We start from the raw sequence: 27,460 nt of genomic DNA on the forward strand, positions 1-27,460 counted from the left end.
TTTAGAATGTATGTGTAGTGCACACTCCGGAGCAGAGGGTGGCGGTAATGCACCATTAAGCTGGATGCCAACCGCCGTGAAACAAGACACAGACAGACAGACCCTCCCACTTTGGGACTGCAGAGGCTCCACCCCCACTTGCAGAAGGGGTGGAGTTTGCAGTGGACCCGCCCTCAACGCCGGAAGGGGCGGGTTCTGCGGCGGATCTATCCCCCGACAACCTGCGGCCTACCATGGCGGCGCTCCGCCTGCGCCTCGCTTTCGACTACCCGCCGCCGCTGCTGCCTTCCGCCCGGTTTTGCTGGCTATTACTGCCCGCCGAGCAATGCCGAGTGGTGGCCGACCTGGAGAGCATCATCCGCGGTCGCTTCGGCTTCAGCCGCCGCACCCGGCTGCACCTCTTCCTGGACGGTGGTCTGCTGCCGCCCAACGAGAGCGTCCTGTTGGTGCGGGACAACGACTCGATCCGGTGAGGCTGGAGTGGGATACCTCCCGGGGTAACCCTCCATCCCCAATACCCTGGGTAACAACGCCCCGCTACCTAGATATCCCTTCTGGCACCCGATATCCCGGGACAACGACTCGATCCGGTGAGGCTGGAGGGTCCATGGTACCTATCTCCCTGATGCCCGTATCCGGGGGAAACACCCCTAACGTAGTCTGCATACATTCTGCAGTACCATGCTCCCCGTACCCCGATAATACACCCGCTACCCCGGGGTAACACCTCTGATATACCCTGCATACCCTCTCCACTACCACTCTCCCCGGTAACTCGATAATACATCCGGTACCCAGGTATCATTCTCGATATACCCTGCATACCCTCTCCACTATCACCCTCCCTGTAACTTGATAACCCACCCACTACCCTGGGGTGACACCTCTGATATACCCTGCATGCTACACACTCTTGTATCCTGGTAATTTGCCCGGTACCCTGCCTGCAATAGCCTCTCATGCAGGGGATCTCTGCCAGTACATCATCTGGTGCTGATACCCCTGCTATCACCCTAATACCCTCCACCCTTTCCAATCCCCAGTAACCCTCCCTGCTATCATCCATTCTTCTGAAATCCCTCAATACCCCCCCCAGCAGATCCCCTCAGTCCACTGCCCCCAGCACCTCCTGTTATCCATTGTCTTCCCAGCCCGTGACCCTCCTCTTCTACTCCCTCTCCCCGTGCCATGGCTGGGAGGCAGAAGCCTGGGTGGGGGGATGAGGAGGGGTGGGCAGTCTCCTGACCAATTGACCGACTGGAATTGCATTAAGGATGTACATGTGACCAGTGCACTGGGGATGGGGTGGGGGACTGGAGTCAGCATCTGGACATAACCTCTGCACACAATTATACACTTGTGCGAGGGCCACCCAGAGGCACAGCCAGCTGGGGGGTGGGGGGGTGTGTTGTGGATGGATCATCGCGCTGGTCTGTGTGACTGTGCAGTCAATGCCGCGTGTGGGGGTGTTGTGGATGGAGTCGTTGTGCCAGTCAGTGTGACTGGTCACACAGTATGGTCATTGCTGGGTGTGGGTGTGTGTGACCATGTGGGTGTGCACTCTCTGACAGGGTGAGACAAGAGGAATTGCCGGCAGACAGACCTGTGGCTGGTGAGGATGCAGGTGGGCTGCTGCTGGTGAACAGGAAAGGGAGCAGACACCGATCGGCGGAGAGGAAGAGCAGAAAGCGGAGGAAGCTCGCAGAGCTGAGTGAGGGGCAAACCCCCAACTCGACCGAGGAATCTGTCTGCGGCATAACCACAGAACGTTTGGGGAAGAGAAAGAAGGCAGCAGAGGACGGTGCCCAGAAAAAACATGGCAAGAAGAGAAAATATAAGCGCAGCAGCGAGTGGGAGAGGATTGAAGCTTGCAGTGAGAGCCCCACATTACAACGACACTCCCCGGCCACAACACGCATTGTCCCGGCCTCGGGGAGCAGAGAGTGGGAGATGGTTGTAGCTCGCAGTGAGAGTCCTACATTACAACACCACTCCCCAGCCACAACACGCACCGTCTCAGCCTCAGACAGGTTCTCGGCCGGTGAACTGGATCACCATGTTCCGGCGACTAATGGTGTTTTGTCGGTGCCCGGCCTCGCTGGGAAGGGACAGAACTGCAGGAGTTTGGAGCAGACAAGCATGCCGGCAGCAGCAGAGACAAGCAGCAACACTGACACACCCAGCAGTGATTCAGACGACCCCATGGGGAGTCGGGAGGCTATTCCTAGCCCTGCCTCGATCACAGCCCTTCCTGCCTCCAGCTCGTCCGCAGGCTCCAGGGATTCCCGGCCAGAGAAGCCCAGGGGAGTGGAGACTGCATCCGGATGTCAGACTGCCCCACCCCATCACCCAGGGAGAATAGGCTTCGGACTGGGGTGCGGAAGGGGCCGTGGACGAGGAGGTGTGACTCCACCGTGGGTCGGTGCAAAGGGCTGGCAGCAGCGGGGTCCCACTCGGGGCAGGGGCCGAGGGACTGGAGCCCCACACAACCACTATCCACGTGGCCGTGATACAAAGCCGGGAGAATGGTTGGAGCCTGCGCAGCACCGGACCTTGGAGGTGAGCGGTACAGAGCTGGGGTCTGGGTAGGGGTGGTGTTCTGGCCTTGCTAAACCCCCTGGGAGCCCGTCTCTGGGTTACTGTTGTGTTCGTCTGTGTCAAGCCCGATACTCTTCCCCTCTCCCATCATAGAACACAGCACAGTACAGGACCTTGTGTACTCCAGGATCAATCTAACCCTTCCCTCCTACGTAGCACTCCATTTTTCTATCATCCATGTGCCCATCTAAGAACCTCTTACATGTCCCTACCGTATCTGTCTCCACCAACGCCCCTGTCAGTGAGTTCCACACACCCACCACTCTCTGGGTTTTAAAAGAAAAACTTACTTCTGACATTGCCCCTATACTTTCCTTCAATCACCTTAAAATTATGGCTCCTTGTATTAACCATTTTTTCCCTGGGAAAGTTTCTCGCTGTCCACTTAATCTGTGCCTTTTATCATCTTGTACACCTCTATCCGGTTGTCTTTCATCCTCCTTCACTGCAAAGACAAAAGCCCTAGTTCATTCAACCTGTCCTCATAAGACACGCTGTCTAATCCAGACAGTATCCCGGTAAATCTCTGCACCCTCTCTAAAGCTTCCGCATCATTTCTATAATGAGGTGATCAGAACCGAACAGAATATTCCTCTGTGGTCTGACCAGAATTGTCTGTGCGATCCATGAACGTGACTGCATTATTCCTTTTTATTTATGTATATATCTATTGTTAGTAATTTTATGTCTTGCATTGCACTGCTACCACAAAACAAACTTGATGTCATCTGAGACAGTGAAAGTCAAGCTGTTTGTGATTCTGGAATCAGGGTCACGGGATCAGACTGTGCTTCAGTTCCACTGCCACAGACAGAAATAGTCAGTGACCACAATCACTGTGGAGCTGGGAGGGAATTTGTCGATATGTGAAACGGTTCGTGTTTGAGGAGGAGGGAGGGTGTGTGTTTGTGAGACTTGCAGGTTTGTCAGGGGGTTGGGATACTGCCTGTGTGATAGTGATGCAACAGGTCCCTACACCAGTCCTGTTCCTATTGGGAAAAGTCCTGGCAGGTTGGCAGAGTCTGTGTGTGGGTGTGACAGTGGGACTCTGCGTGGGTCAGCAGGCCCAGGGCCTGTAGGAAGGGGTGAGGTAGGGAAGCCTGGCAGTGACCAGGAAGGTGGGAACCATGGTCTGGCACAGATGGGCAGCACTGACCCAGGGCAATCGGGCACTGGCTGGGGGGGGGGGGGGTGGTGCAGCCTGGTATTGATCGGGGAGGGGCTGATGGTCTGGCATTGACAAGATGGTGGTATGGAGATGTGGAGAAATTTCTTCAGCCAGATAGTGGTGAATCTGTGAAGTTTGTGGCCACAGGTAGTTGTGGAGGCCAAGGCATTGGGTATATTTAAGGCAAAGATTGATAGATTCTTGATTGGTCAGGGCATGAAGGGATGCAGGAGAATGGGGCTGAGAGGGAAATGGGTCAACCATGATGAAATGGCAGAGCAGACTCGATGGGACAAATGGCCTAATTCTGCTCCTATATCTTATGGCACTGACCAGGGAGGTCCAGTGGGCACTGACCAGGGAAGTCCAGCACTGTCCAGTGGGCACTGACCAGGCCAGCACTGTTGGTTGGCATGGCCCAGGAGTGGTCCGGCACTGACTGGTTGGCACTGACCAGGGGCAGTCTGGCACTGATCCAGGACAGGCAGTTTCCACCTGTTACTCCTGGCAGCCTCAATAACATTGTCTGTGTTCTACCCTGAGCAGAGTGTCCCCAAGGTTCCTCCGAGGGATTACAGCAAGCTGCCGCTCCTGGCCGCTCCACCACAGGTTGGGGAACGGATTGCCTTCAAGGTAAGCTCTGCACTGGCTGAGTATCACCAGTCACCAGTGTTGACCAAAATCGAAGACTAGATGAAGATGGAGCTGGGATCCTCACAGTGATTCTGCCCTAGGGAGAAAAGCAGAGAGTAGGCAAATCATATAGAGCCATAGAGCACTGCAGCCCTTCAGCCCATCTGCTGTGTGACAACCTGTTATTCTACCTACTCCCATCGACTGCACCTGGACCATAATCCTCCATATCCCTCCCATCCATGTACTTATCCAAACTTCTCTTAAACATTGCAGTGGGCACTGACCAAACCCACGTCCACCACTTCAGTTGGCAGCTCTTTCCACATGCTCACCACCCTTTGAATGAAGGTTTCCCTTAAATATTTCACCTTTTATTCTTAGCATAAGACCTTTAGTGCTAGTCTCACTCAACCTTAGCGGAAAAGCATCCTAACTATACAATTCATAATTGTGTCTACCTCTGTCAAATCATCCCTAGTTCTCTGACACTCCGGAGGATGAAGTCTGAACCTGTTCAACCTCTCCCTGTAACTCAGGTTCTCAAGCCCCAGCAACATCCTGGTGAAATTTCTGTGCACTCTAAAGGCTATTGATATCTTTCCTGTAGGTGGGGGATCAGAACTGTACATAATACTCTGAATTAGGCTTCATCAACGTCTTATACAACTTCAACATAACATCCCATCTCCTGTACTCAGTACTCTGATTTCTGAAGGCCAACATGCCTCGATGCGTTCAGGGACTGAACTGTTTTAGTGTAAAAAAGGTTTCCAAGTTGCATGGAGCATTGAGAGCAGTGTGTGAAGAACCCCAGAGAGTGAGGAGGGGGGACAGTTCCATTCTGTGGGATGGCACAGTGTCTGAAGGGAAGGGGTTGTGTGGGTTTCAGGACAATGTGAGAGGGCAAAGGGGAAATGTCTACAAGAGGGCAGTCTGTTCTTTCTTGAACCTCTGGCACTTGTGACTCTGGATTTCCCATTAAGGTGCTGGAGCTGTCGGAGAATTACACACCAGAACTGTCTGATTACAAGGTACTGAGATATCCTTTCTTATCGCACTCATGTATGGACTCTTGATGGGCAGACCGCATGCCAGCAGGAGCTGATTATGGGCTCCGTAATGGGTGGGAAGAGGGCTAATGAGTTCTGCACCAGTGAAGAGGGAGGGTCTGGGTGGGGGGTTGGTTGGGGGGCGGGGGGCAAGACCCAGTTGCAGCCAGGCGTTGGGGTGCAGACGGAGCCGAGGAGCAGGCAACACGTTGCTAGAGGAGGTTGCTGTAACGTGGGTTCAGGGAACAGCAAGATTAACGGGGAATCGGTGTGGATCAAGAGGAACGATGGGATTAACGGACTGTTGGTGTGCAGATAGAGGGGACGGTGGGGATTAACGGGGAATCGGTGTGGATCAAGAGGAACGATGGGATTAACAGTCTGTTGGTGTGCAGATAGAGGGGACGGTGGGATTAACGGACTGTTGGTGTGCAGATAGAGGGGACAGTGGGGATTAACGGACTGTTGGTGTGCAGATAGAGGGGACGTTGGGATTAACGGACTGTTGGTGTGCAGATAGAGGGGACTGTGGGATTAACGGACTGTTGGTGTGCAGATAGAGGGGACGGTGGGATTAATGGACTGTTGGTGTGCAGATAGAGGGGACGGTGGGATTAACGGACTGTTGGTGTGCAGGTAGAGGGGACGGTGGGATTAACGGACTGTTGGTGTGCAGATAGAGGGGACGGTGGGATTAACGGACCGTTGGTGTGCAGATAGAGGGGACGGTGGGATTAAAAGACCAGTTATGGTGAGGATGGAGGGAACAACGGGAAGCGTAAACTCACAGTGTGACTGTTTGGTAACTTTCTCCTGAAGGAAGGAAGAATCGTGAGTTACGATGCTGAAACCCAGCAGGTGGAGCTCAGTGTGGAATCGGAAACCTCAGGTGAATGCGCTGCACAGTTACGCTGACGGCTACACTTGGTGAAATAGCTGCTGCACCTACAGTTAGTCCTAGGAGACGTTCCTTTGGGCGGGATGTGACCCCCTGGCTCACTACACTCTGTGGTGAAGGCTCTTGCATCTGGTTTGGTGGTCAGGTTGACAGGGAGTGATGTGTAGAGGGATCTGGGGGGGTGGTCAGATGATGAAATGGGGTTGATAGTGCAGCAGGGTCTGATGGCAGAGCGGAGTTTGGAGGGATTGTGTAGTGGCGAATGGGAGCCTAATGATGAACTGGCTCAGTTCCAGGAGTGGACAGTGGAGAAAGGTTTGGAGAGATGGTGGAGTGGGTAGTGGGGGCCTGATTGTGGACTGAACTCAACTTCAGAAGTTGACAGTGAAGTGGGAAGTGGGGATGCAACGATGGATCAACTCAGCACTGGGAGCTGACAACAGAGAGGAGTTCAGAGGGATATAGAGCGGGGAGTAGGGGAGTAGGGCCCTGGTGACAGAACAGCTCAGCTCTGGTGCTCAGTGAATCTCTCCAGACTGGAGCAGGGATCAGGGTCCTGGTGAAGGACCATCTCAGCTCATGGAGCTGACAGTGGAGAAGGGTTTGGGGGGTTTGGTGGAGCTGGGAGCAGGGGCCTGGTTTTGGACTGGCTCAGCTCTGTTGTCCAATGCGCTCTCCTCCTCCTCCTGACTGAAGCAGGGGCCTGGTGACAGGCCGGTTCAGCTCTGTTGCTCGACGCTCTTTCTTCCTACTCCTGACTGAATTGCCTCTGCAGTTAGAATCACTGGTCTCTATAATCTTACACACTTCACCTGTCGGAGCCTCAATCCCGTGTAACCGGCTCTTGCTCTGTTCATTGTTAAATAAAATTACTGCTCCTTTGACACTTTAGATCACAGTTCTTAGAACCATAGAACACTGCAGCACAGAAAACAGGCCATTTGGCCCTTCTAGTCTGTGCTGAAACGTTATTCCACGAGTCCCATTGACCTGCACCCAGTCCATAACCCTCCAGACGTCTTCCATCCACGTATCTATCCAATTTATTCTTAAAATTTAAGAGTGAGCCCGCATTTATCACATCAGATGGCAGCTCGTTCCACACTCCCTCCACTCTCTGAGTGAAGAAGTTCCCTCTAAACCTTTCCCCTTTCACCCTAAAGCCATGTCCTCTCGTATTTATCTCTCCTAATCTAAGTGGAAAGAGCCTACTTGCATTTACTCTGTCTGTACCCCTCATAATCTTGTAAACCTCTATCAAATCCCCCCTCATTCTTCTACGCTCCAAGGAATAAAATCCTAACCTGTTCAATCTTTCCCTGTAACTCAACTCCTGAAGACCCGGCAACATCCTAATAAATCTTCTCTGCACTCTTTCAATCTTACTGATATCCTTCCTATAGTTAGGTGACCAGAACTGCACACAATACTCCAAATTTGGCCTTACCAACGTCTTATACAACCTCACCATAACATCCCAACTCCTAGCCTCAATACTTTGATTTATGAATGCCAGGATGCCAAAAGCCTTCTTTACAACCCTGTCTACCTGTGACGCCACTTTCAAGGAATTATGTATCTGAACTCCCAGATCCCTTTGTTCCTCTGCACTCCTCGGTGCCCTATCATTTACTGTGTATGTCCTACCTTGATTTGTCCTTCCAAAATGCAACACCTCACACTTGCCTGCATTAAATTCCATCTGCCATTTTCTGGCCCATTTTTCCAGTTGGTCCAGATCCCTCTGCAAGCTTTGAAAGTCGTCCTCGCTGTCCACAACGCCTCCAGTGTTAGTGTCATCAGCAAACTTGCTGATACAATTTACCACATTATCATTTAGATCATTGATATAGGCAACAAACAACAATAGTCCCTGCACAGATCCCTGAAGCACACCACTAGTCACAGGCCTCCAGTCTGAGAAGCAATCATCCACTACCACTCTCTGTCTTCTCCCACACAGCCAATTTTGAATCCAGTTTACAACCTCTCCATGGATACCTAGTGTCTGAACCTTCTGAACTAACCTCCCATGTGGGACCTTGTCAAAGGCTTCACTAAAATCCATGTTGGCAACATCCACAACCTTTTCTTCATCTACTTTCTTGGTAACCTCCTCAAAATACTCTACAAGATTCGTTAAACACGATCTACCACGCACAAAGCCATACTGACTATCCTTAATCAGCCCTTGGCTGTCCAAATACTTGTATATCTGATCTCTCAGAACACCTTCCAATAATTTACCTACTACTGATGTCAGCCTCACAGGTCTGTAATTACCTGGTTTACTTTTGGAGCCTTTTTTAAACAACGGAACAACATGAGCTACCCTCCAATCCTCCAGCACTGCACCCGTGGCTAAGGATATTTTAAATATTTCTGCTGGGGCCCCTGCAATTTCTACACTAGTCTCTCTCAAGGTCAGAGGAAATATCATGTCAGGCCCAGGGGATTTATCTACCTTTATTCACTGTAAGGCAGCAAGCACCTCCGCCTCTATAATCTCTATAGGTTCCATGACACTACTGCTTGTTTCCCTTCCTTCCTTGTATGCTATGCTAGTTTCCTGAGTAAACACTGATGTAAAAAAAACTGTTTAGATCTCCCCCATCTCGTGAGGCTCCACACATAGATGACCACTCTGATCTTCTAGGGGACCAATTTTGTCCCTTACTATCCTTTTAGTCTTAATATACTTGTAGAAACCCTTCGGGTTTACCTTTGCATTATCTGTCTTCTTTTTGCCTTCCTGATTTCCTTCTTTAGTATTTTCTTACATTTTCTATACTCTTCAAGTACGTCATTTGTTCTTTGTTGCTTATACCTGCTATACACCTCTCTTTCTTAACCAGATCGCCAATATCCCTTGAAAACCAAGGTTCCCTATGCCTGTTAACTTTGCTTTTAATCTTGGCAGGAACAGGCAAACTCTGCACTCTCAAAATTTCGCCTTTGAAGGCCTTCCACATACTGAACACATCCTTGTCAGAAAACAACTTATCCCAATCCACTCTTCCTAGATCCTTTCTCATTTCCACAAAATCGGCCCTTCTCCAATTTAGAACCTCAACTCGAGACACAGACCTATCCTTATCCATAATTAACTTGAAACTAATGACATGTGGACACTGGACCCAAAATGTTCACCTACACATACTTCTGTCACCTGACCTGTCTGGTTCCCTAAAAGGAGATCAAGTATTGCACCCTCTCTCGTAGGTACCTCTACATATGGGATTTAAAAAACTTTCCTGAACAAATCTGACAAACTGCAAGCCATCTAGCCCTTTCACAGTGTGGGAGTCCCAGTCAATATGTGGGAAGTTAAAATCACCTAATATTACAACTTTCTGTTTCTTACATCAGTCTGCTATCTCTCTACAGATTTGTTCCTCCAATTCTCTCTGACTATTGGGCAGTCTATAATACAACCTTATTAGTGTGGTCACCCCTTTCCCGTTCCTCAGCTCCACCCATATGGCCTCTGTAGACAAGCCCTCCGGGCTGTCCTGTCTACGCACAGCTGTGATATTCTCCCTGACTAGTAATGCCACTCCTCCCCCTTTCATCCCTCCCCCTCCTCATCACATCTGAAACAACGGAACCCCGGAACAGTAAGCTGCCAGTCCTGCCCCTCCTGCAACCAAGTCTCACTAATAGTAATAATGTCGTAATCTCACGTGCCAATCCATGCCCTAAACTCATCTGCCTTACCTACAATACTACTTGCATTGAAATAGATGCACCTGAGAATATTTCTATCACGTACAAACCTTTGATTTCTGTCTATAGGTGCAGTCCTCACATGACCTTTATCCTCCTCCACCTCACTATCTGCTCTAACACTCTGGCTCCCCTCCCCCTGCAAATCTAGTTTAAACCCCCCGGAGCAGCACTAGAAAACCTGCCCGCAAGGATGTTAGTCGCCCTCCAGTTCAGGTGCAAACCGTCCTGTTGGAACAGGTCCCACCTTCCCTGGAACAAAGCCCAATTGTCCAGAAACATGAAGCCCTCCCTCCTGCACCATCTCCTTAGCCACGTATTTAGCTGCATTATCTTCCTATTTCTAGCCTCACGAGCACGTGGCATGGGTAGCAATCCTGAGATTGCAACCCTGGAGGTCCTGTCCTTCAACTTTGCACCTAACTCCCTAAGCTCCCTTTGCAGGATCTCCTCCTCCTTCCTATCCACGTCATTGGCCCCTACATGGAACACGACATCTGGCTGCTCACCCTTCCTCCTGAGAATACCGAGAACTCGATCCGAGATATCATGGACCCTGGCACCAGGGAGGCAACAGACCATCCGGGATTCTCGATCTCTCCCACAGAATCTCTTGTCTGTCCCCCTAACTATCAAGTCCCCTATCACTACTGCCTCCTGTTTTCCCTCCTTCCTTTCTGAGCTGAGGGTCCAGTCTCGGTGCTAGAGATGTGACCACTACAACTTGTCCCTGGTAGGTCGTCCCCACCAACGGTATCCAAAACGGTATATTTATTGTTGATGGGAATGGCCACAGGGGTGCTCTGCTCTTTCTGTCTATTCCCCTTCCCTCTCCTGACAGTCACTGAGCTACCTGCCTCCTGACTCTTAGGGCTGACTGTCTCCCTGAAACTCCTGTCTATTTCTGCCTCATGAATGATCCAAAGTTCATCCAGTTCTGTAACTCGGTTTGTCAGGAGCTGTGGATGCACCTTTCACAGATGTAGTCATCAAGGACAATTGTGCTGGCCCTGACTTCCCACATACTGCATACAGAGCACTCAACTGCCTTTACTGCTGCCTCCATTACCTATTCCTAAGTTAATTAAATTAATTAACTAAATTCTTCTCTCTTACAGGAAGTTCCAAAGAGCCTGGAAAGTTTGACCTGGTTTATCAGTCTGAGAATGGAGAGGCTGTGGTGGAGTATGCAGTGACAAGGGAGTCCCAGGTACCTGTTGGCTAATTGCTCATCTCACCCTGCCCGATACTCCAACCCAGCCCACATCTGGTCATGGCCCCTGGGGGGGGGGATGGACATGGGGAATGGTAGGGAAAGGGTCGTCCAATCCGGCAGCTCCTCTCCCAGCTCAGGATCGGCTGCAGGAAACTGAGTGTGGGGGCTGCAGAACTAGCTCTAGCTGCACAATACATGCTCAGAGTGCCATGTCCGGTCCTGGTCATCACACAGCACTGGTCAGAGCACAGGAAAGATTCACCAGGATCTGCGCATCCTCACTTCCCTCAGGAGTAGTACCAGAATAATGCAGAGGGCAAATGTTAGTCCTTTGTTCAGAAAGGTAATGATGATAATCCTGGGAATTATAAAGCAGTGATGGCAAACTATTAGAGAGGATTGTGAAGAGTCAGGATTAAACAGCTTTTGGTTAAGCTCTAGATAGTCAGCATGGCTTTGAGAGGGGCAGGTTATACCTCCCGGATCTGATTGACTTTTTTATGGAAGTGAGAAAACCATAGAGTGGATAATTATAATTAATACCTTTTTCTGCGGGCGGAAGTGGCTACTATCAGAAGGTATAACTTTAAAGTGATTGGCGGAGAGTACAAGGGGCATGTCAGAGGTAGGTTTTTTTTACATAGAGAGTGGCGCATGTGTGGAATGCACTGCCAGGGGGTGATAGAAGAGGCAGATACATTAGGGGCATTTAAGTACAGCCGGGTCTGGTAGGTGGAGGCAGATACATTAGGGACATTCCTGGATGATTTAAAAAAAAATGGAGGTCTATGCCAGAGAGTTAGATTGTTCAAGTACATTAAATGGCACAACATTGTAAGCTGAAGAGTCTATATTGTGTTAGTTGGAATGGAGGGTATAGTCACAAAGAGGGACTGGATAGGTTGAGTTTGTTCTCGCTTGAGTGTCAGAGCTTGGAGTGCTGGTTACATTATAGAAAGTGATGAGAGACAGAGTTAGGGTAGATAGTGACTTTTTCTCCAGACGGGAGTGTAGAATTCCATAAGACTATAAGATGTGAGCAGAATTGGGTCATTTGGCCCTTCACATCTCCTCTACCATTTTATTATAACTGATCCATTTCTGTCTCAACCCCAATCTCCTGCCTTAACCCTTCATGCCCTGACTAATCAAAAATTTATTAACACCTGCCTTAAGTACACAGAATGACCTGGCCTCCACAGCTGCCTGTGGCAATGAGTGCCACAGGTTCACCAGCCTATGGCTAAAGAAATTCCTCTTCATCTCTGTCCTAAATGGATGTCCCTCTGTTTTGAGGTTGTGCCCTCTGGTCCTAGACTCCGCCACTATAGGAAGCATCCTCTCCACATCCACTCTATTTGGGCCTTTCAATATTCAAAATATTTCAATGAGATCTCCTCTCATTCTTCCAAATTCCAGTGAGTACAGGTCCAGAGCCATCAACTGCTCCTCGTATGATAATCCTTTCATTCCCAGAATAACTTTCGTGAACCTCCTTTGAACCCTTTCCAATGTCAGGACATCCTTTTTTAGATAAGGGGCCCTAGACTACTCTCAGTATTCCAAGTGAGGCTTCACCAGTGCCTTATACAGCCTCAACATTACATCCTTGTTTTTATATTCAAGTTCTCTCGAAATGAATGTTAACAGTGCCTTCCTCACCACCGACTCATCTTGCAAATTAACCTTTAGTGAATCCTGCACAAAAACTCCCCAGTCACTTTGCACCTTGGATTTTGGAATTTTCTCTCTGATCAGAAAATAGTCTATACTTTTATTTCTTCTACCAAAGTGCATGACTGTACAGTTCCTGACACTGTATTCCATCTGCCATTTTGCCCATTATCCTAGCTTGTCCAAGTCCTATAGCCTTCCTGCTTCCTCAACATTACCTGTCTTCATGTCATCTGCAAACTTGACCACAAAGCCGTCAAGTTCTTTATATGAAGCGATGCCAACACCGAACCCTGCGGAACACAACTAGTCACCAGCAGCCAATCAGAAAAGCTCCCATTATTCCCACTCTTTACCTCCTGCCTATCAGACAATGTTCTATCTATCCTGTAATACCCTGGGCTCTTATCTTGTTAAGCAGCCTCACGTGTGGCACTTTATCAAAGGCCTTCTGAAAATCCAAGTACAGAACAACCGATTCTCTGTCAATCCTGCTTGTTATTTCTTCAAAGAATTCCAACAGATTTGTCAGGCAAGATTTTCCTTTGAGGAAACCATGCTAACTACTGCCTATTTTATAATGTGCCTCCAAGTATCCTGAAACCACATCCTTAATCGACTCCAACATCTTCCCAACCAGCTAACTAGCCTATAATTTCGAAGAAGGAGTCTGATAGTCTGAGTGGGAGTGCTGAGAAAGATATTTTTGAAATTTTCGTTATTTTTTTTTCTCCAACGGCGTTCTGAGAGGCGGGACTGCGCAGGCGTGTGACGTCGGGCTGTGCAGCGCGGCAGATTTAAAAGGGCAGAAATCCTGCTTTGGGTTTGATTCGAAGAAGGCAGTCTGAGAGTCTGAGTGGGAGTGCCGAGAAAGACATTTTGAAATTTTCGTGTTTTTTTTTCCTCCAACGGCGTTCTGAGAGGTGGGACTGCGCAGGCGTGTGACGTCGGGCTGTGCAGCGCGGCTGATTTAAAAGGAACAGAGCCTCATACAGCAGGCAGCATAGTTTGCGGGCGGCGGAGTGAGCCGGGAGTAGAGTGAAGACTTAAGGGCTTCGGCTCAACGGGCTTAGGCGGAAACAGGCAAGGCGAGGAAGGTTTGGCACTCATTTTCTGTTGTTATTTGAGGAGAGGGGCAGTATGAGTGTGAGGGCAGTTTGCTGTTCTCGGTGTCGGATGTGGGAGGCCCTGGAGTCTCCAAGCCTCCCGGACGTCTACATTTACGCCAAGTGCATCGAGATGCAGCTTCTAAGGGACCGCGTTACGGAACTGGAGCTGCAGCTCGATGACCTTCGTCTGGTCAGGGGGAGAGAGGAGTTACAGGCATATGGTCACGCCGGGGCCACGGGAGGCAGACAAGTGGGTCACGGTTAGGAGGGAGAAGGGGAAGAGTCAGGTAATAGAGTACCCCGGTGGCTGTACCCCTTAACAATAGGTACTCCTGTTTGAGTACTGTTGGGGGGGAGAGCTTACCCGGGGGAAGCGACAGTGGCCGTGCCTCTGGCACAGAGTCCGGTCCTGTAGCTCAGAAGGGTAGGGAAAGGAAAAGGAGGGCAGTTGTGATAGGGGACTCGATGGTAAGGGGGTCAGATAGGCGATTCTGTGGACGCAGTCCAGAGACCCGGATGGTAGTTTGCCTCCCTGGTGCCAGGGTCCGGGATATTTCTGATCGTGTCCAAGATATCCTGAAGTAGGTGGGTGAGGAGCCAGAGGTCGTGGTACATATAGGTACCAATGACATAGGTAGGAAAAGGGATGAGGTCCTGAAAGGAGAATATAGGGAGCTAGGAAGGGAGTTGAGAAAAAGGACCGCAAAGGTAGTAATCTCGGGATTACTGCCTGTGCCACGCGACAGTGAGAGTAGGAATGCGATGAGGTGGAGGATAAATGCGTGGCTGAGGGATTGGAGCAGGGGGCAGGGATTCAAGTTTTTGGATCATTGGGACCTCTTTTGGCGCAGGCGTGACCTGTACAAAAAGGACGGGTTACACTTGAATCCTAGGGGGACCAATATCCTGGCAGGGAGATTAGCGAGGGCTACTGAGGTGACTTTAAACTAGAATGGTTGGGGGGTGGGAATCAAATTAAAGAGGCTAGGCGTGAGGAGGTTAGTTCACAACAGGGGGATGGGAACCAGTGCAGAGAGACAGGGGTGTAAAGTGAGGGTAGAAGCAAAAAGTACAAAGGAGAAAGGTAAAAATGGCAGGCCGACAAATCCAGGGCAAGCATTAAAAAGGGCCACTTTTCAACATAATTGTATAAGGGCTAAGAGAGTTGTAAAAGAGCGCCTGAAGGCTTTATATGTCAATGCAAGGAGCATTCGTAATAAGGTGGATGAATTGAAAGTGCAAATTGTTATTAATGATTATGATATAGTTGGGATCACAGAGACATGGCTCCAGGGTGACCAAGGATGGGAGCTCAACGTTCAGGGATATTCAATATTCAGGAGGGATAGACATGAAGGAAGGGGAGGTGGGGTGGCGTTGCTGGTTAAAGAAGAGATTAACGCAATAGAAAGGAAGGACATAAGCCGGGAAGATGTGGAATCGATATGGGTAGAGCTGCGTAACACTAAGGGGCAGAAGACGCTGGTGGGAGTTGTGTACAGGCCACCTAACAGTAGTAGTGAGTTCGGAGATGGTATTAAACAGGAAATTAGAAATGTGTGCAATAAAGGAACAGCAGTTATAATGGGTGACTTCAATCTACATGTAGATTGGGTGAACCAAATTGGTAAAGGTGCTGAGGAAGAGGATTTCTTGGAATGTATGCGGGATGGTTTTTTGAATCAACATGTCGAGGAACCAACGCGAGCAGGCTATTCTGAACTGGGTTTAGAGCAATGAGGAAGGGTTAATTAGCAATCTTGTCGTGAAAGGCCCCTTGGGTAAGAGTGACCATAATATGGTGGAATTCTTCATTAAGATGGAGAGTGAGATAGTTAAGAAACAAAGGTTCTGAACTTAAAGAGGGGTAACTTTGAAGGTATGAGACGTGAATTAGCTAAGATAGACTGGCAAATGACACTTAAAGGATTGACGGTGGATATGCAATGGCAAGCATTTAAAGGTTGCATGGATGAACTACAACAATTGTTCATCCCAGTTTGGCAGAAGAATAATTCAAGGAAGATAGTGCACCCGTGGCTGACAAGAGAAATTAAGGATAGTATCAATTCCAAAGAAGAAGCATACAAATTAGCCAGAGAAAGTGGCTCACCTGAGGACTGGCAGAAATTCAGAGTTCAGCAGAGGAGGGCAAAGGGCTTAATTAGGAAGGGGAAAAAAGATTATGAGAGAAAACCGGCAGGGAACATAAAAACTGACTGTAAAAGCTTCTATAGATATGTAAAAAGGAAAAGACTGGTAAAGACAAATGTAGGTCCCCTACAGACAGAAACAGGTGAATTGATTATGGGGAGCAAGGACATGGTAGACCAATTGAATAATTACTTTGGTTCTGTCTTCACTAAGGAGGACATAAATAATCTTCCAGAAATAGTAGGGGACAGAGGGTCCAGTGAGATGGAGGAACTGAGCAAAATACATGTTAGTAGGGAAGTGGTGTTAGGTAAATTGAAGGGATTGAAGGCAGATAAATCCCCAGGGCCAGATGGTCTGCATCCTAGAGTGCTTAAGGAAGTAGCCCAAGAAATAGTGGATGCATTAGCAATAATTTTTCAAAACTCGTTAGATTCTGGACTAGTTCCTGAGGATTGGAGGGTGGCTAATGTAACCCCACTTTTTAAAAAAGGAGGGAGAGAGAAACCGGGGAATTATAAACCGGTTAACCTAACGTCGGTGGTGGGGAAACTGCTGGAGACAGTTATCAAAGATGTGATAACAGCACATTTGGAAAGCGGTGAAATCATCGGACAAAGTCAGCATGGATTTGTGAAAGGAAAATCATGTCTGACGAATCTCATAGAATTTTTTGAGGATGTAACTAGTAGAGTGGATAGGGGAGAACCAGTGGATGTGGTATATTTGGATTTTCAAAAGGCTTTTGACAAGGTCCCACACAGGAGACTAGTGTGCAAACTTAAAGCACACGGTATTGGGGGTACGTTATTGATGTGGATGGAGAATTGGTTAGCAGACAGGAAGCAAAGAATGGGAATAAACGGGACCTTTTCAGAATGGCAGGCGGTGACTAGTGGGGTACCGCAAGGCTCAGTGCTGGGACCCCAGTTGTTTACAATATATATTAATGACTTGGATGAGGGAATTAAATGCAGCATCTCCAAGTTTGCGGATGACACGAAGCTGGGTGGCGGTGTTAGCAGTGAGGAGGATGCTAAGAGGATGCAGAGTGACTTGGATAGGTTGGGTGAGTGGGCAAATTCATGGCAGATGCAATTTAATGTGGATAAATGTGAAGTTATCCACTTTGGTGGCAAAAATAGGAAAACAGATTATTATCTGAATGGTGGCCGATTAGGAAAAGGGGAGGTGCAACGAGACCTGGGTGTCATTATACACTAGTCATTGAAAGTGGGCATGCAGGTACAGCAGGCGGTGAAAAAGGCGAATGGTATGCTGGCATTTATAGCGAGAGGATTCGAGTACAGGAGCAGGGAGGTACTACTGCAGTTGTACAAGGCCTTGGTGAGACCACACCTGGAGTATTGTGTGCAGTTTTAGTCACCTAATCTGAGGAAAGACATCCTTGCCATAGAGGGAGTACAAAGAAGGTTCAGAGATTGATTCTTGGGATGGCAGGACTTTCATATGAAGAAAGACTGGATGAACTGGGCTTGTACTCGTTGGAATTTAGAAGATTGAGGGGGGATCTGATTGAAACGTATAAAATCCTAAAGGGATTGGACAGACTAGATGCAGAAAGATTGTTCCCGATGTTGGGGAAGTCCAGAACAAGGGGTCACAGTTTGAGGATAAAGGGGAAGCCTTTTAGGACCGAGATTAGGAAAAACTTCTTCACACAGAGAGTGGTGAATCTGTGGAATTCTCTGCCACAGGAAACAGTTGAGGCCAGTTCATTGGCTTAATTTAAGAGGGAGTTAGATATGGGCCTTGTGGCTACGGGGATCAGGGGGTATGGAGGGAAGGCTGGGGCGGGGTTCTGAGTTGGATGATCAGCCATGATCATAATAAATGGCGGTGCAGGCTCGAAGGGCCGAATGGCCTACTCCTGCACCTATTTTCTATGTTTCTATGTTTCTATAATTTCTTTTCTTCTGCCCCCCCCTTTTTTTTTTGAAGAGTGGAGTGACATTTGCAATTTTCCGGTCCTCCAGAACCATTCCAGGCTCTAGTGATTCTTGAAAGATCATTACTAATGCTTCCAGACATCTCCCCAGTCACTTCTTTCAGAATCCTGGGGTGTACATCATCTAGTCCAGATGACTTGCGTACCTTCAGACCTTTTAGCTTCCCAAGCACCTTCTCCCTAGTGATAGCAACTGCATTCACTTCTGCCCCCTGACAATCTCAAACCTCTGGCATACTGCTGGTGTCTTCCATGGTGAAGACTAATGCAAAATACTTATTCATTTTGTCTACCATTTCCTTGTTGCCTATTATTCCTCTCCTACGTCATTTTCCAGCGGTTCAATATCTACTCTTGCCTCTCTTTTATTCTTTATATAACTGGAAAAAAAACTTTTGGTATCCTCTGATATTATTGGTTAGCTTACCTTCATATTTCATCTTTACCCTCCTTATGATATTTTAGTTGCCTTCTGTTGGTTTTTAAAGGTTTTCCAATCCTCTAACTTCCCAATATTTTTGCACTATTACATGCCCTCTCTTTTGCTTTTATATTGGCTTTGACTTCCCTTGTCAGCCACAATTATGTTATCCTACCTTCAAAATGTTTGTTCTTTGAGATGTATCTATCTTGCGCCTTCCAAATTGTTCCCAGAAACAAGAAACATTACTGCTCTGCCATCATCCCTGCTAGTGTCCCCTTCCAATCAAGTTTGGCTAGCTTCTCTCTCATGCCTCCAGAATTGGTGATTCCCTAGTGGGCTCAACCACAAGCCACTCTTTTTAAAAAAAAAACCTGCTCGTAGGTTTTCGAAAATCACCAATCTGACTTTCCCCATCTACCTTCATATTGACAAGTATTTTCTATCTCCCCTTGTAATTTGTAGTCCACATCCTGGCTACTTTTTGGAGGCCTATATATACTGTCCCTATAAAAAGCATTCAGCCCCCACCCCCCAAGAAGTTTTCATTTTTATTGTTTTACAACATTGAATCATAGTGGATTTAATTTGGCTTTTTTGACACTGATCAACAGAAAAAGACTCTTTTGTGCCAAAGTGAAAACAGATCTCTACAAAGTGATCTAAATTAATTACAGATATAAAATACACAATAATTGATTGCATAAGTATTCACCCCCCCACCTTAATGCGATACACCAAATCATCACTGGTGCAGCTATTGGTTTTAGAAGTTACATAATTAGTTAAATGGTGACCTGATTTTTGGAGACGTGCAATCAAGGTATTTCAATTGATTGTAGTAAAAGTACACCTGTATCTGGAAGGTCCAACTGCTGGTGAGGCAGAATAACACCAAGCAACTCTACGAAAGGTTATTGTAAAGCTCAAGTCAGGAGATGGATACAAGAAAATTTCCAAGGTACTGAATATCCCTTGCAGTACAGTTAAGTCAATCGTCAAGAAATGGAAAGAATTTGGCACTGCTATAAATCTGCCTAGAGCAGACCATCCTCAAAACTGAGTGACTGTGCAAGAAGGGGACTAGTGAGGGAGACCAAGAGACGAATGACATCTCTGGAGGAGTTACAAGTTTAGGGAAAAAAAGCTCATATGAAATCTCAGCTAGAGTTTGCCAGAAGGCATGTGGGACACTGAAGTCAGCTGGAAGAAGGTTCTATGGTCTGCAGAAAAGGAGGAAGTCATGGAGGGATTGTCTATGGAGTCTCTGTGGGTGGAAGTTAGGAACAGGAAGGGGTCCGTAACTCTACTGGGTGTTTTTTCTAGACCTCCCAATAGTAACAGGGACATCAAGGAGCAGATAGGGAGACAGATGCTGGAAAGGTGTAATAATAACAGGGTTGTCGTGGTGGGAGATTTTAATTTCCCAAACATTGATTGGTATTTCCCTAGAGCAAGGGGTTTAGATGGGGTGGAGTTTGTTAGGTGTGTTCAGGAAGATTTCCTGACACAATATGTAGATAAGCGTACAAGAGGAGAGGCTGTATTTGATCTGGTATTGGGAAATGAACCTGGTCAGGTGTCAGGTCTGTCAGTGGGAGAGCATTTTGGAGATGGTGATCATAATTCTATCTCCTTTACAATAGCATTGGAGAGAGATGGGAACAGACAAGTTAGGAAAGCATTTAATTGGAGTAAGGGGAAATATGAAGCTCTCAGGCAGGAACTTGGAAGCATAAATTGGAAACAGATGTTCTCAGGGAAATGTACAGCGGAAATGTGGCAAATGTTCAGGAGATATTTGCGTAGTGTTCTGCATAGGAACATTCCAATGAGACAGGGAAAGGATGGTAGGGTACAGGAACTGTGATGTACAAAGGCTGTTGAAAATCTAGTCAAGAAGAAAAGAAAACCTTACGAAAGCTTCAAAAAAACTAGGTAATGATAGAGATCTAGAAGATTATAAGGCTAGCAGGAAGGAGCTTAAGAATGAAATTAGGAGAGCTAGAAGGGGCCATGAGAAGACCTTGGCAAGCAGGATTAAAGAAAATCCCATGACATTCTACAAGTATGTGAAGAGCTAGAGGATAAGATGTGAGAGAATAGGACCAATCAAGTGTGACAGTGGAAAAGTATGTATGGAACCAGAGGAGATAGCAGAGATACTTAATGCTTTGCTTCAGTATTCTGTATGGAAAAGGATCTTGCCGATTGTCGAGATGACTTACAGTGGACTGAAAAGCTTGAGCATATAGATATTAAGAAAGAGGATATACTGGAGCTTTTGGAAAGCATCAAGTTGGATAAATCTCCAGGACCAGACAAGATGTACCTCAGGCTACTGTGGGAGGTGAGGGAGGCGATTACTGAGCCTCTGGCGATGATCTTTGCATCATCATTGGGGACGGGAGAGGTTCTGGAGGATTGGAGGGTTGCGAATGTTGTTCCATTATTAAAGAAAGAGAGTAGAGATAGCCCAGGAAATTATAGACCAGTGAGTCTTACTTCAGTGGTTGGTAAGTTGATGGAGAAGATCCTGAGAGGCAGGATTTATTAAAATTTGGAGAGGCATAAGATGATTAGGAATAGTCAGCATGGCTTTGTCAAAGGCAGGTCGTGCCTTACGAATCTGTTTGAGTTTTTTGAGGATATGACTAAACATGTTGATGAAGGTAGAGCAGAAGATGTAGTTTATATGGATTTCAGCAAAACATTTGATAATGTACCCCATGCAAGGCTTGTTGAAAAAGTAAGGAGGCATGGGATCCAAGGGGACCTTGCTTTGTGGATCCAGAATTGGCTTGCCTACAGAAGGCAATGAGTGGTTGTAGTCGGGTCATATTCTGCAGGGAGGTCGGTGACCAGTGGTGTGCCTCAGGGATCTGTTTTGGGACCCCTTCTCTTCGTGATTTTTATAAATGACCTGGATGAGGAAGTGGATGGATGGGTTAGTAAATTTGCTGATGACACAAAGGTTGGGGGTGTTGTGGATAAAGCTGTCAGAGGTTACAGTGGGATATCGGTAGGATGCAAAACTGGGCTGAGAAGTGGCAGATGGAGTTCAACCTAGATAAGTATGAGGTGGTTCATTTTGGTAGGTCAAGTATGATGGCAGAATATAGTACTAATGGTAAGACTCTTGGCAGTGTGGAGGATCAGAGGGATCTTGGCGTCCACGTCCATAGGACAGTCAAGCTGCTGCACAGGTTGACTGTGTGGTTATGAAGGCATATGGTGCATTGGCCTTCATCAACTGTGGGATTGAGTTTAAGAGCCGAGAGGTAATGCTATAGCTATATAGGACCCTGCTCAGACCCCACTTGGAATACTGTGCTCAGTTCTGGCTACCTCACTACAGGAAGGATGTGGAAACCATAGGGTGCAGAGGAGATTTACAAGGATGTTGCCTGGATTGGGGAACATGCCTTATGAGAATAGGCTGAGTGAACTTGGCCTTTTCTCCTCGGAGCGACAGAGGATGAGAGGTGACCTGATAGAGGTGTATAAGGTGATGAGAGGCGTTGATCGTGTGGATAGTCAGAGGCATTTTCCCAAGGCTGAAATGGCTAACACGAGAGGGCCCAGTTTTAATGTGCTTGGAAGTAGGTACAGAGCAGATGTCAGGGGTAAGTTTTTTTACAGAGAGTGATGAGTGAGTGGAATAGGCTGCGCTGACTTTGGTGGAGGCGGATACAAAAGGGTCTTTTAAGAGACTCCTGGATAGGTACATGGAGCTTAGAAAAATAGAGGGCCATGGGTATCGCTAGGTAATTTCTAAAGTAAGTACATGTTTGGCACAGCATTGTGGGCCGAAGGGCCTGTATTGTGTTGTAGGTTTTCTATGTTTCTATGAAACTAAAATTGAGCTTTTTGGCCATCAGACTAAACACTACGTTTGGTGAAAGCCAAACACCACACATCATCTCTACCATGAAGCATGGTAGTGGCTATATCATGCTGTGGGGATGCTTCACTGCAGCAGGCCCTGGAAGGCTTGTGAAAGTAGAGGGTAAAATGAATGCAGCAAAACGCAGGGAAATCCTGGAGGAAAACTTGACACAGTCTGCAAGAGAACTGTGACTTGGGACATGATTTGTTTTCCAGCAAGACAATGACCCCAAACAAAGCCCAAGCCATTCAGGAATGGCTTAAAAACAACCAAGTTAATGTCTTGAAGTGACCAACAGAGTCTAGACTTCAATGCAGTTGAGAATTTGTGGCTGGACTTGAAAAGGGGTGTTCACTCACAATCTCAATGCATTCTGACAGAGCTTGAGCAGTTTTGTAAAGAAGAGTGGGGGAAAATTGCGGTGTCCAGATGTGCAAAGCTGACGGACCTATTCACACAGACTCAAGGCTGTAATTGCTGCCAAAGGTGCATTTACTAAATACTGACGAAGGGAATGAGTAATTATGCAATCAATTATTTTGTGTTTAATAATTGTGTTAAATTTAGATCATTTTGTATATATGTTTTCACTTTGGCACAAAAGAGTCTTTCTGTTGTTCAGTCAAAAAAGCAAAATAAATTGCACTTTGATTCAATGTTGTGAAACAATAAAACATGAAAACTTCGAGGGGGTGAATACTTTCTATGGCACTGCAACTCCCATCCTTAACTCTACCCACAAGGATTCTACATCTTTCGATCCTGTGTCTCTTCTCTGTCAAGGTTTTTTTTTCAATTTTTAACCAACAGAGCCAACTTCCCCCCTCAGCCTACCTGCCTGTCCTTTTGATACAATGTGTATTCTTGGATGTTTAGTTCCCAACTGTAATCCTTTTTTCAGCCACAACTCAGTGATGCCCACAACATCATTCCAGCCAATCTCTAACTGCGCTACAAAATCATCTACCTCGTTCCACATATAACACCCTTAGTCCTGTATTTGTCACCATTTTCAGTTTTGTCCTTATTACACTTCAGCTCATCCCACTGACTGCAATTTTGCCCCATCATTTGCCTGTCCTTCCTGTCAGTCTCACTACACACTGCTCTGCTTGTATATCAACTGCCCCATCCTCAGTTTCCTATTCCTCTTGAGGGCACTGGTTTGAGATGAGAAGGGAGATTTGAGCATAAGTGTTTCCGCACGAATGGGGTGTCAGAAGAGATAGTTGGAGCAAATCCAATGGCAGGGTCTAAACCACACTTCAATAGGAAGGGAATAGCTGGCTAAAGAACTTGTGTGGGCAAGTAGGATTCGTTTGGATAGGAATTGGGGCCAGCATGGACAAGATGCATCAAAGAGTTTGGGAAGAGCTATGATCTGACCACAGACCCTGGGAGTGAGAGGGGTAGACCCACAGACTCATTGGATGATGATCCTACTTTCTGATTGGTAGATAAGGATGGAACTGGGTTTAGGGTCACTCTGCGACTGGGAGGGGCAGGAAGTGGAGCTTTGCTGGATCACTGGGTCAGAAACTGTTATTGGTGGTGATGGATTGACCTGACAATGTTAATGAGGACGGTGGCTATAGCAGTTGCAGATGCTAATCAGGAGGGGTCAGGACACTGGGGGTGGATGGTGTGGGGGAAGTTTCTGGGAGAGGGGCCCAGGGAAGATGGCAGAGAGGCTGGAGAGAAGAGCCAGTCAGGGCAGTGTCCATGTGACCATGAGAAAACTTGGCAGTAAGCTAATGTACTTGGAATATCCTGATGTCCTGAGAAATGCTTGTCGAATAACCAGAGAGGGGCAGGTGGGAGGGATGGAGAGTGGTCAGCTGGGAAGATTCCCACAGGGAGAACAGCTGCGCAAGCTGGGGCCTGCAGTCCTCCTTGTGCAAAGTGGGAGCTTTGAGAAAGCAGTTGGCTACAGCTGCAATGGAGATGGGCTGAGTGGCCTTTTGGTTCAGTTATGTCCGCCATTAGCTACCAATGTTCTGCCTTGTTTTTCCTGTGTTCTTACAGTTGACACAAAGCTGGAGTTCACTGGTGGAGCCTCGTCTGATAGTGCCTTTTGCTGCTGAGACCGAGGCGTTGGAGATGGCCTGTTAACCCCCTCCTTCCTGCACTCCCTACACCTGGTCCAGACCGGGCCGAACCAATCGTGGCCAGCTGCTGCTCTCCTCCACACCCTGGCTGTATAGAGCTGTGTTTTGTAGGTGAACCATGCAATTGGACTTGTAGTGGCTTTGTTACCTTTGTGAATCATGGAATAAATGTTTTTGTTTATTAAATTTCTGCTTTTATATCTTCCTACACACAAGAATTCCAAATAACAGCGAAGAACAAATTCGAAGCTCTACAAAACATCACTATTATAAAACAGCAATGGGAAAACCTCAGAGACAGCATAACACAAGCAGCACAAGAGGTGGTTCCCAAACAACAGAAAAAAAACTAAAAAGAAATGGATGACAGAAGAAATTCTGAATCTTATGGAACAAAGAAGAAAATGTAAGGAAAACGAAAAAGCATGCATGCACAGATAACAACCAAGTGCAAGGAAGCAAAGAAAAGTGGCTTAAGGACAAATGTGAGTAAATAGAACAATTGCAGAAGACCAACAACAGCAAACGTATGCACGACGAGATCAAAGAGGTCACAAATTGGAGGAAAAGCAGGGCAACAACAGGATGTATAAAAGCAAAAGATGGCTCTACAATTATGGAAAAAGAGAAAAATAATGCAGAGACGGTCAGAATACATCAAAGACCTATACGATGACAAAGACCGAGAGGACAACTTTGATATTGGCAACAACAACGAGGGCCCAGCAATAGTGAAAGAAGAAGTGGAACATGCTATGAAGAAAATGAAAAAGGGGAAATCATCAGGACCAGATAACATTCCGGTTGAACGGTATGAAGCACTAGAAGATTTTGGTGTAGAGAAATTAACAATCTTATTGAATAGAATATACAACAGTGGCAAAGTACCAGAAGATCTTTTAAAGACAGTAGTCATTGCACTGCCAAAGAAACCAGTTGTAATAGAGTGTGGACAACACAGAACAATTAGTTTAATGAGCCACCTCACAAAAATTCTACTTAGAATCATCATGCTCAGAATAAGAAACAAAATTAAACCAGAGATCAGTGAAGAACAGTGCGGCTTTGTTTGAAGGCAAGGGAACATCAAACACCACTTATATTCTCAGGAATATTATCAAAAGGTCAATAGAAGTATAACAAGACCTATACTTCTGTTTCATTGACTACACAAAAGCCTTTGACACAGTGAGACACCAACTCATCATGAAAATGCTTGAAGATATATTGGCGGAAAAGATATAAGGACGATCAGGAATCTCTACTGGCAACAAAGTGCAGCCATATGGATAGACAATGAGATTGGTGAATATCAGCCAATAAAGCGAGGAGTCAGACAGGGTTGTGTTCTGTCACCAGACCTGTTCTCCCTGTACAGCGAAAACATCATGAGAACCATACAAGACCTACCTGGAATAAGTATAGGAGGATACAATATTAACAGCCTCCGCTATGTGGATGATACAGTACTGATAGCAAACAGTGAAGTAAATTTACAGAAACTAGTATCTATCATCAACACAGAGAGCGAAAGACTTGGCCTAACCTTAAACAAAAAGAAAACTGAAGTAATGGTAATAGCAAAGAAACCTGATATCCCAAACTGTAGGATCGTACTGGGAAATTAAATCCTGAAACGAGTTCACAACTTCAAGTACCTTGGATCACGGGTAACATCTGATGGCAAATGCGAAACAGACATAAAAGCAAGAATAGCAATGACAAGAACAGCATTTACAGAAATGAGAAACATCCTAGCGAACAAGAAAATAGCAATTGACATCTGCCTTAGAACACTCAGCTGCTACATTCTTCCTATATTGATGTACGGCTGCGAGACATGGACCACCACAAATGCAACAGAAAAAAGAATCAATGCAGCAGAGATGTGGTTCCTCAGAAGGATGCTATGCATATCATATACGGACAGGATAACCAACGAAGAAGTTCTACAGAGAAAGAAAATAAACGTACATTACTTAAAAGAATCAGAAAATAGCAATCAAAATTCTTTGGACACATCATGCGACAGAGACATTAGAACATTTAGTTACAACTGGAAAGCTGGAAGGAAAAAGAAGCAGAGGGAGACAGAGAATGGAAATGATAGATGGAATAACATCCTGGTTAGAAACAGGGGAGGCAACAACTACAACTTGGAGGGTCAGGGACCATGATGGATGGAGAGACATGATCGCCCACGCCGAACGGCAAGACACCTGAATGATGATGACACACAAGAATGTGTATTGGAGAAAGACACAAAATGCTGGGGGATCTCAGCAGCTGTGGAGAGGACATTTCCTCAGGACTGGAACAGAAGCAGGAGAAAGCCAGAATAAGATGGGGGGGTACGGGGGAGGAGTGCAAACTAGTAGGTAATAGGTGAGACTAGCTGAGGGTGGGGGGAGGAGGTGATGGGGCGAAAGAAGAAAGAATCTAATAGGAGAAGAGAATAGACCATGGGAGTAGGGAGGTGATGGACAGTTGAGGGGTGAGAGGGGAACCTCAGTGGGAAATGAAAGTAGAGGCAAGGGTGAAGGGGGGCAATTACCAGAAGTTAGAGAAACCTATGTTCATGCCATCGGGTTGGAGGGTACCCAGATGGAATATGAGGTGTTGCACTTCCAACCTGAGAGTGGCCTCATCGTGGCAGAAGAGGAGGCCATGGACCAATTTGTTGGATTGGGAATGGGGTTGGAATTAAAATGGTTAACCGCCAGGAAATCCTGTCTGTTGTGGTGTACTGGAGTTGGTTTGATTGTCATAGTACAGTGCAATGAGGTAGAACAATAATGATGCAGAATAAAGTGTTCCATAATCCACTTACATCTGTATCTCCCGC

At 46.9% G+C, this 27,460-nt stretch overlaps 1 protein-coding gene across 2 annotated transcripts; it reads left to right on the plus strand.

The window, feature by feature from the left end:
- The first annotated feature begins 178 nt into the window (after positions 1–178).
- coil (coilin p80) lies at positions 179–26,977 on the plus strand. Of its 2 annotated transcripts, XR_010015795.1 has the most exons (8): positions 179–469; positions 1,572–2,559; positions 4,313–4,399; positions 5,386–5,433; positions 6,271–6,340; positions 11,194–11,285; positions 24,533–24,722; positions 24,832–26,977. XR_010015795.1 is itself a non-coding variant. In XM_063030711.1 (7 exons), the coding sequence occupies exons 1-7, from the start codon at positions 234–236 to the stop codon at positions 24,617–24,619; spliced, it is 1,608 nt and encodes a 535-aa protein (XP_062886781.1). In that variant the 5' UTR covers positions 179–233; the 3' UTR covers positions 24,620–24,816. The 2 variants fall into 2 exon arrangements, 1 of the variants encoding a protein (XP_062886781.1); XM_063030711.1 differs by lacking the exon at positions 24,832–26,977 and having other exon boundaries at positions 24,533–24,816.
- Positions 26,978–27,460: the final 483 nt, after the last annotated feature.

This window comes from Mobula hypostoma, chromosome 22 (genome assembly GCF_963921235.1).
Source record: "Mobula hypostoma chromosome 22, sMobHyp1.1, whole genome shotgun sequence".
In the NCBI taxonomy this organism is placed as follows: domain Eukaryota; kingdom Metazoa; phylum Chordata; class Chondrichthyes; order Myliobatiformes; family Myliobatidae; genus Mobula; species Mobula hypostoma.

Bases quoted from the DNA above. Each gene is read 5' to 3' on its own strand.
- coil (XM_063030711.1), top strand. From the start codon at position 234: ATGGCGGCGCTCCGCCTGCGCCTCGCTTTCGACTACCCGCCGCCGCTG. The intron at 4,400-5,385 runs GTAAGCTCTGCA...TTTCCCATTAAG, and splicing joins GGGAACGGATTGCCTTCAAG to GTGCTGGAGCTGTCGGAGAA. The intron at 11,286-24,532 runs GTACCTGTTGGC...GTGTTCTTACAG, and splicing joins CAGTGACAAGGGAGTCCCAG to TTGACACAAAGCTGGAGTTC.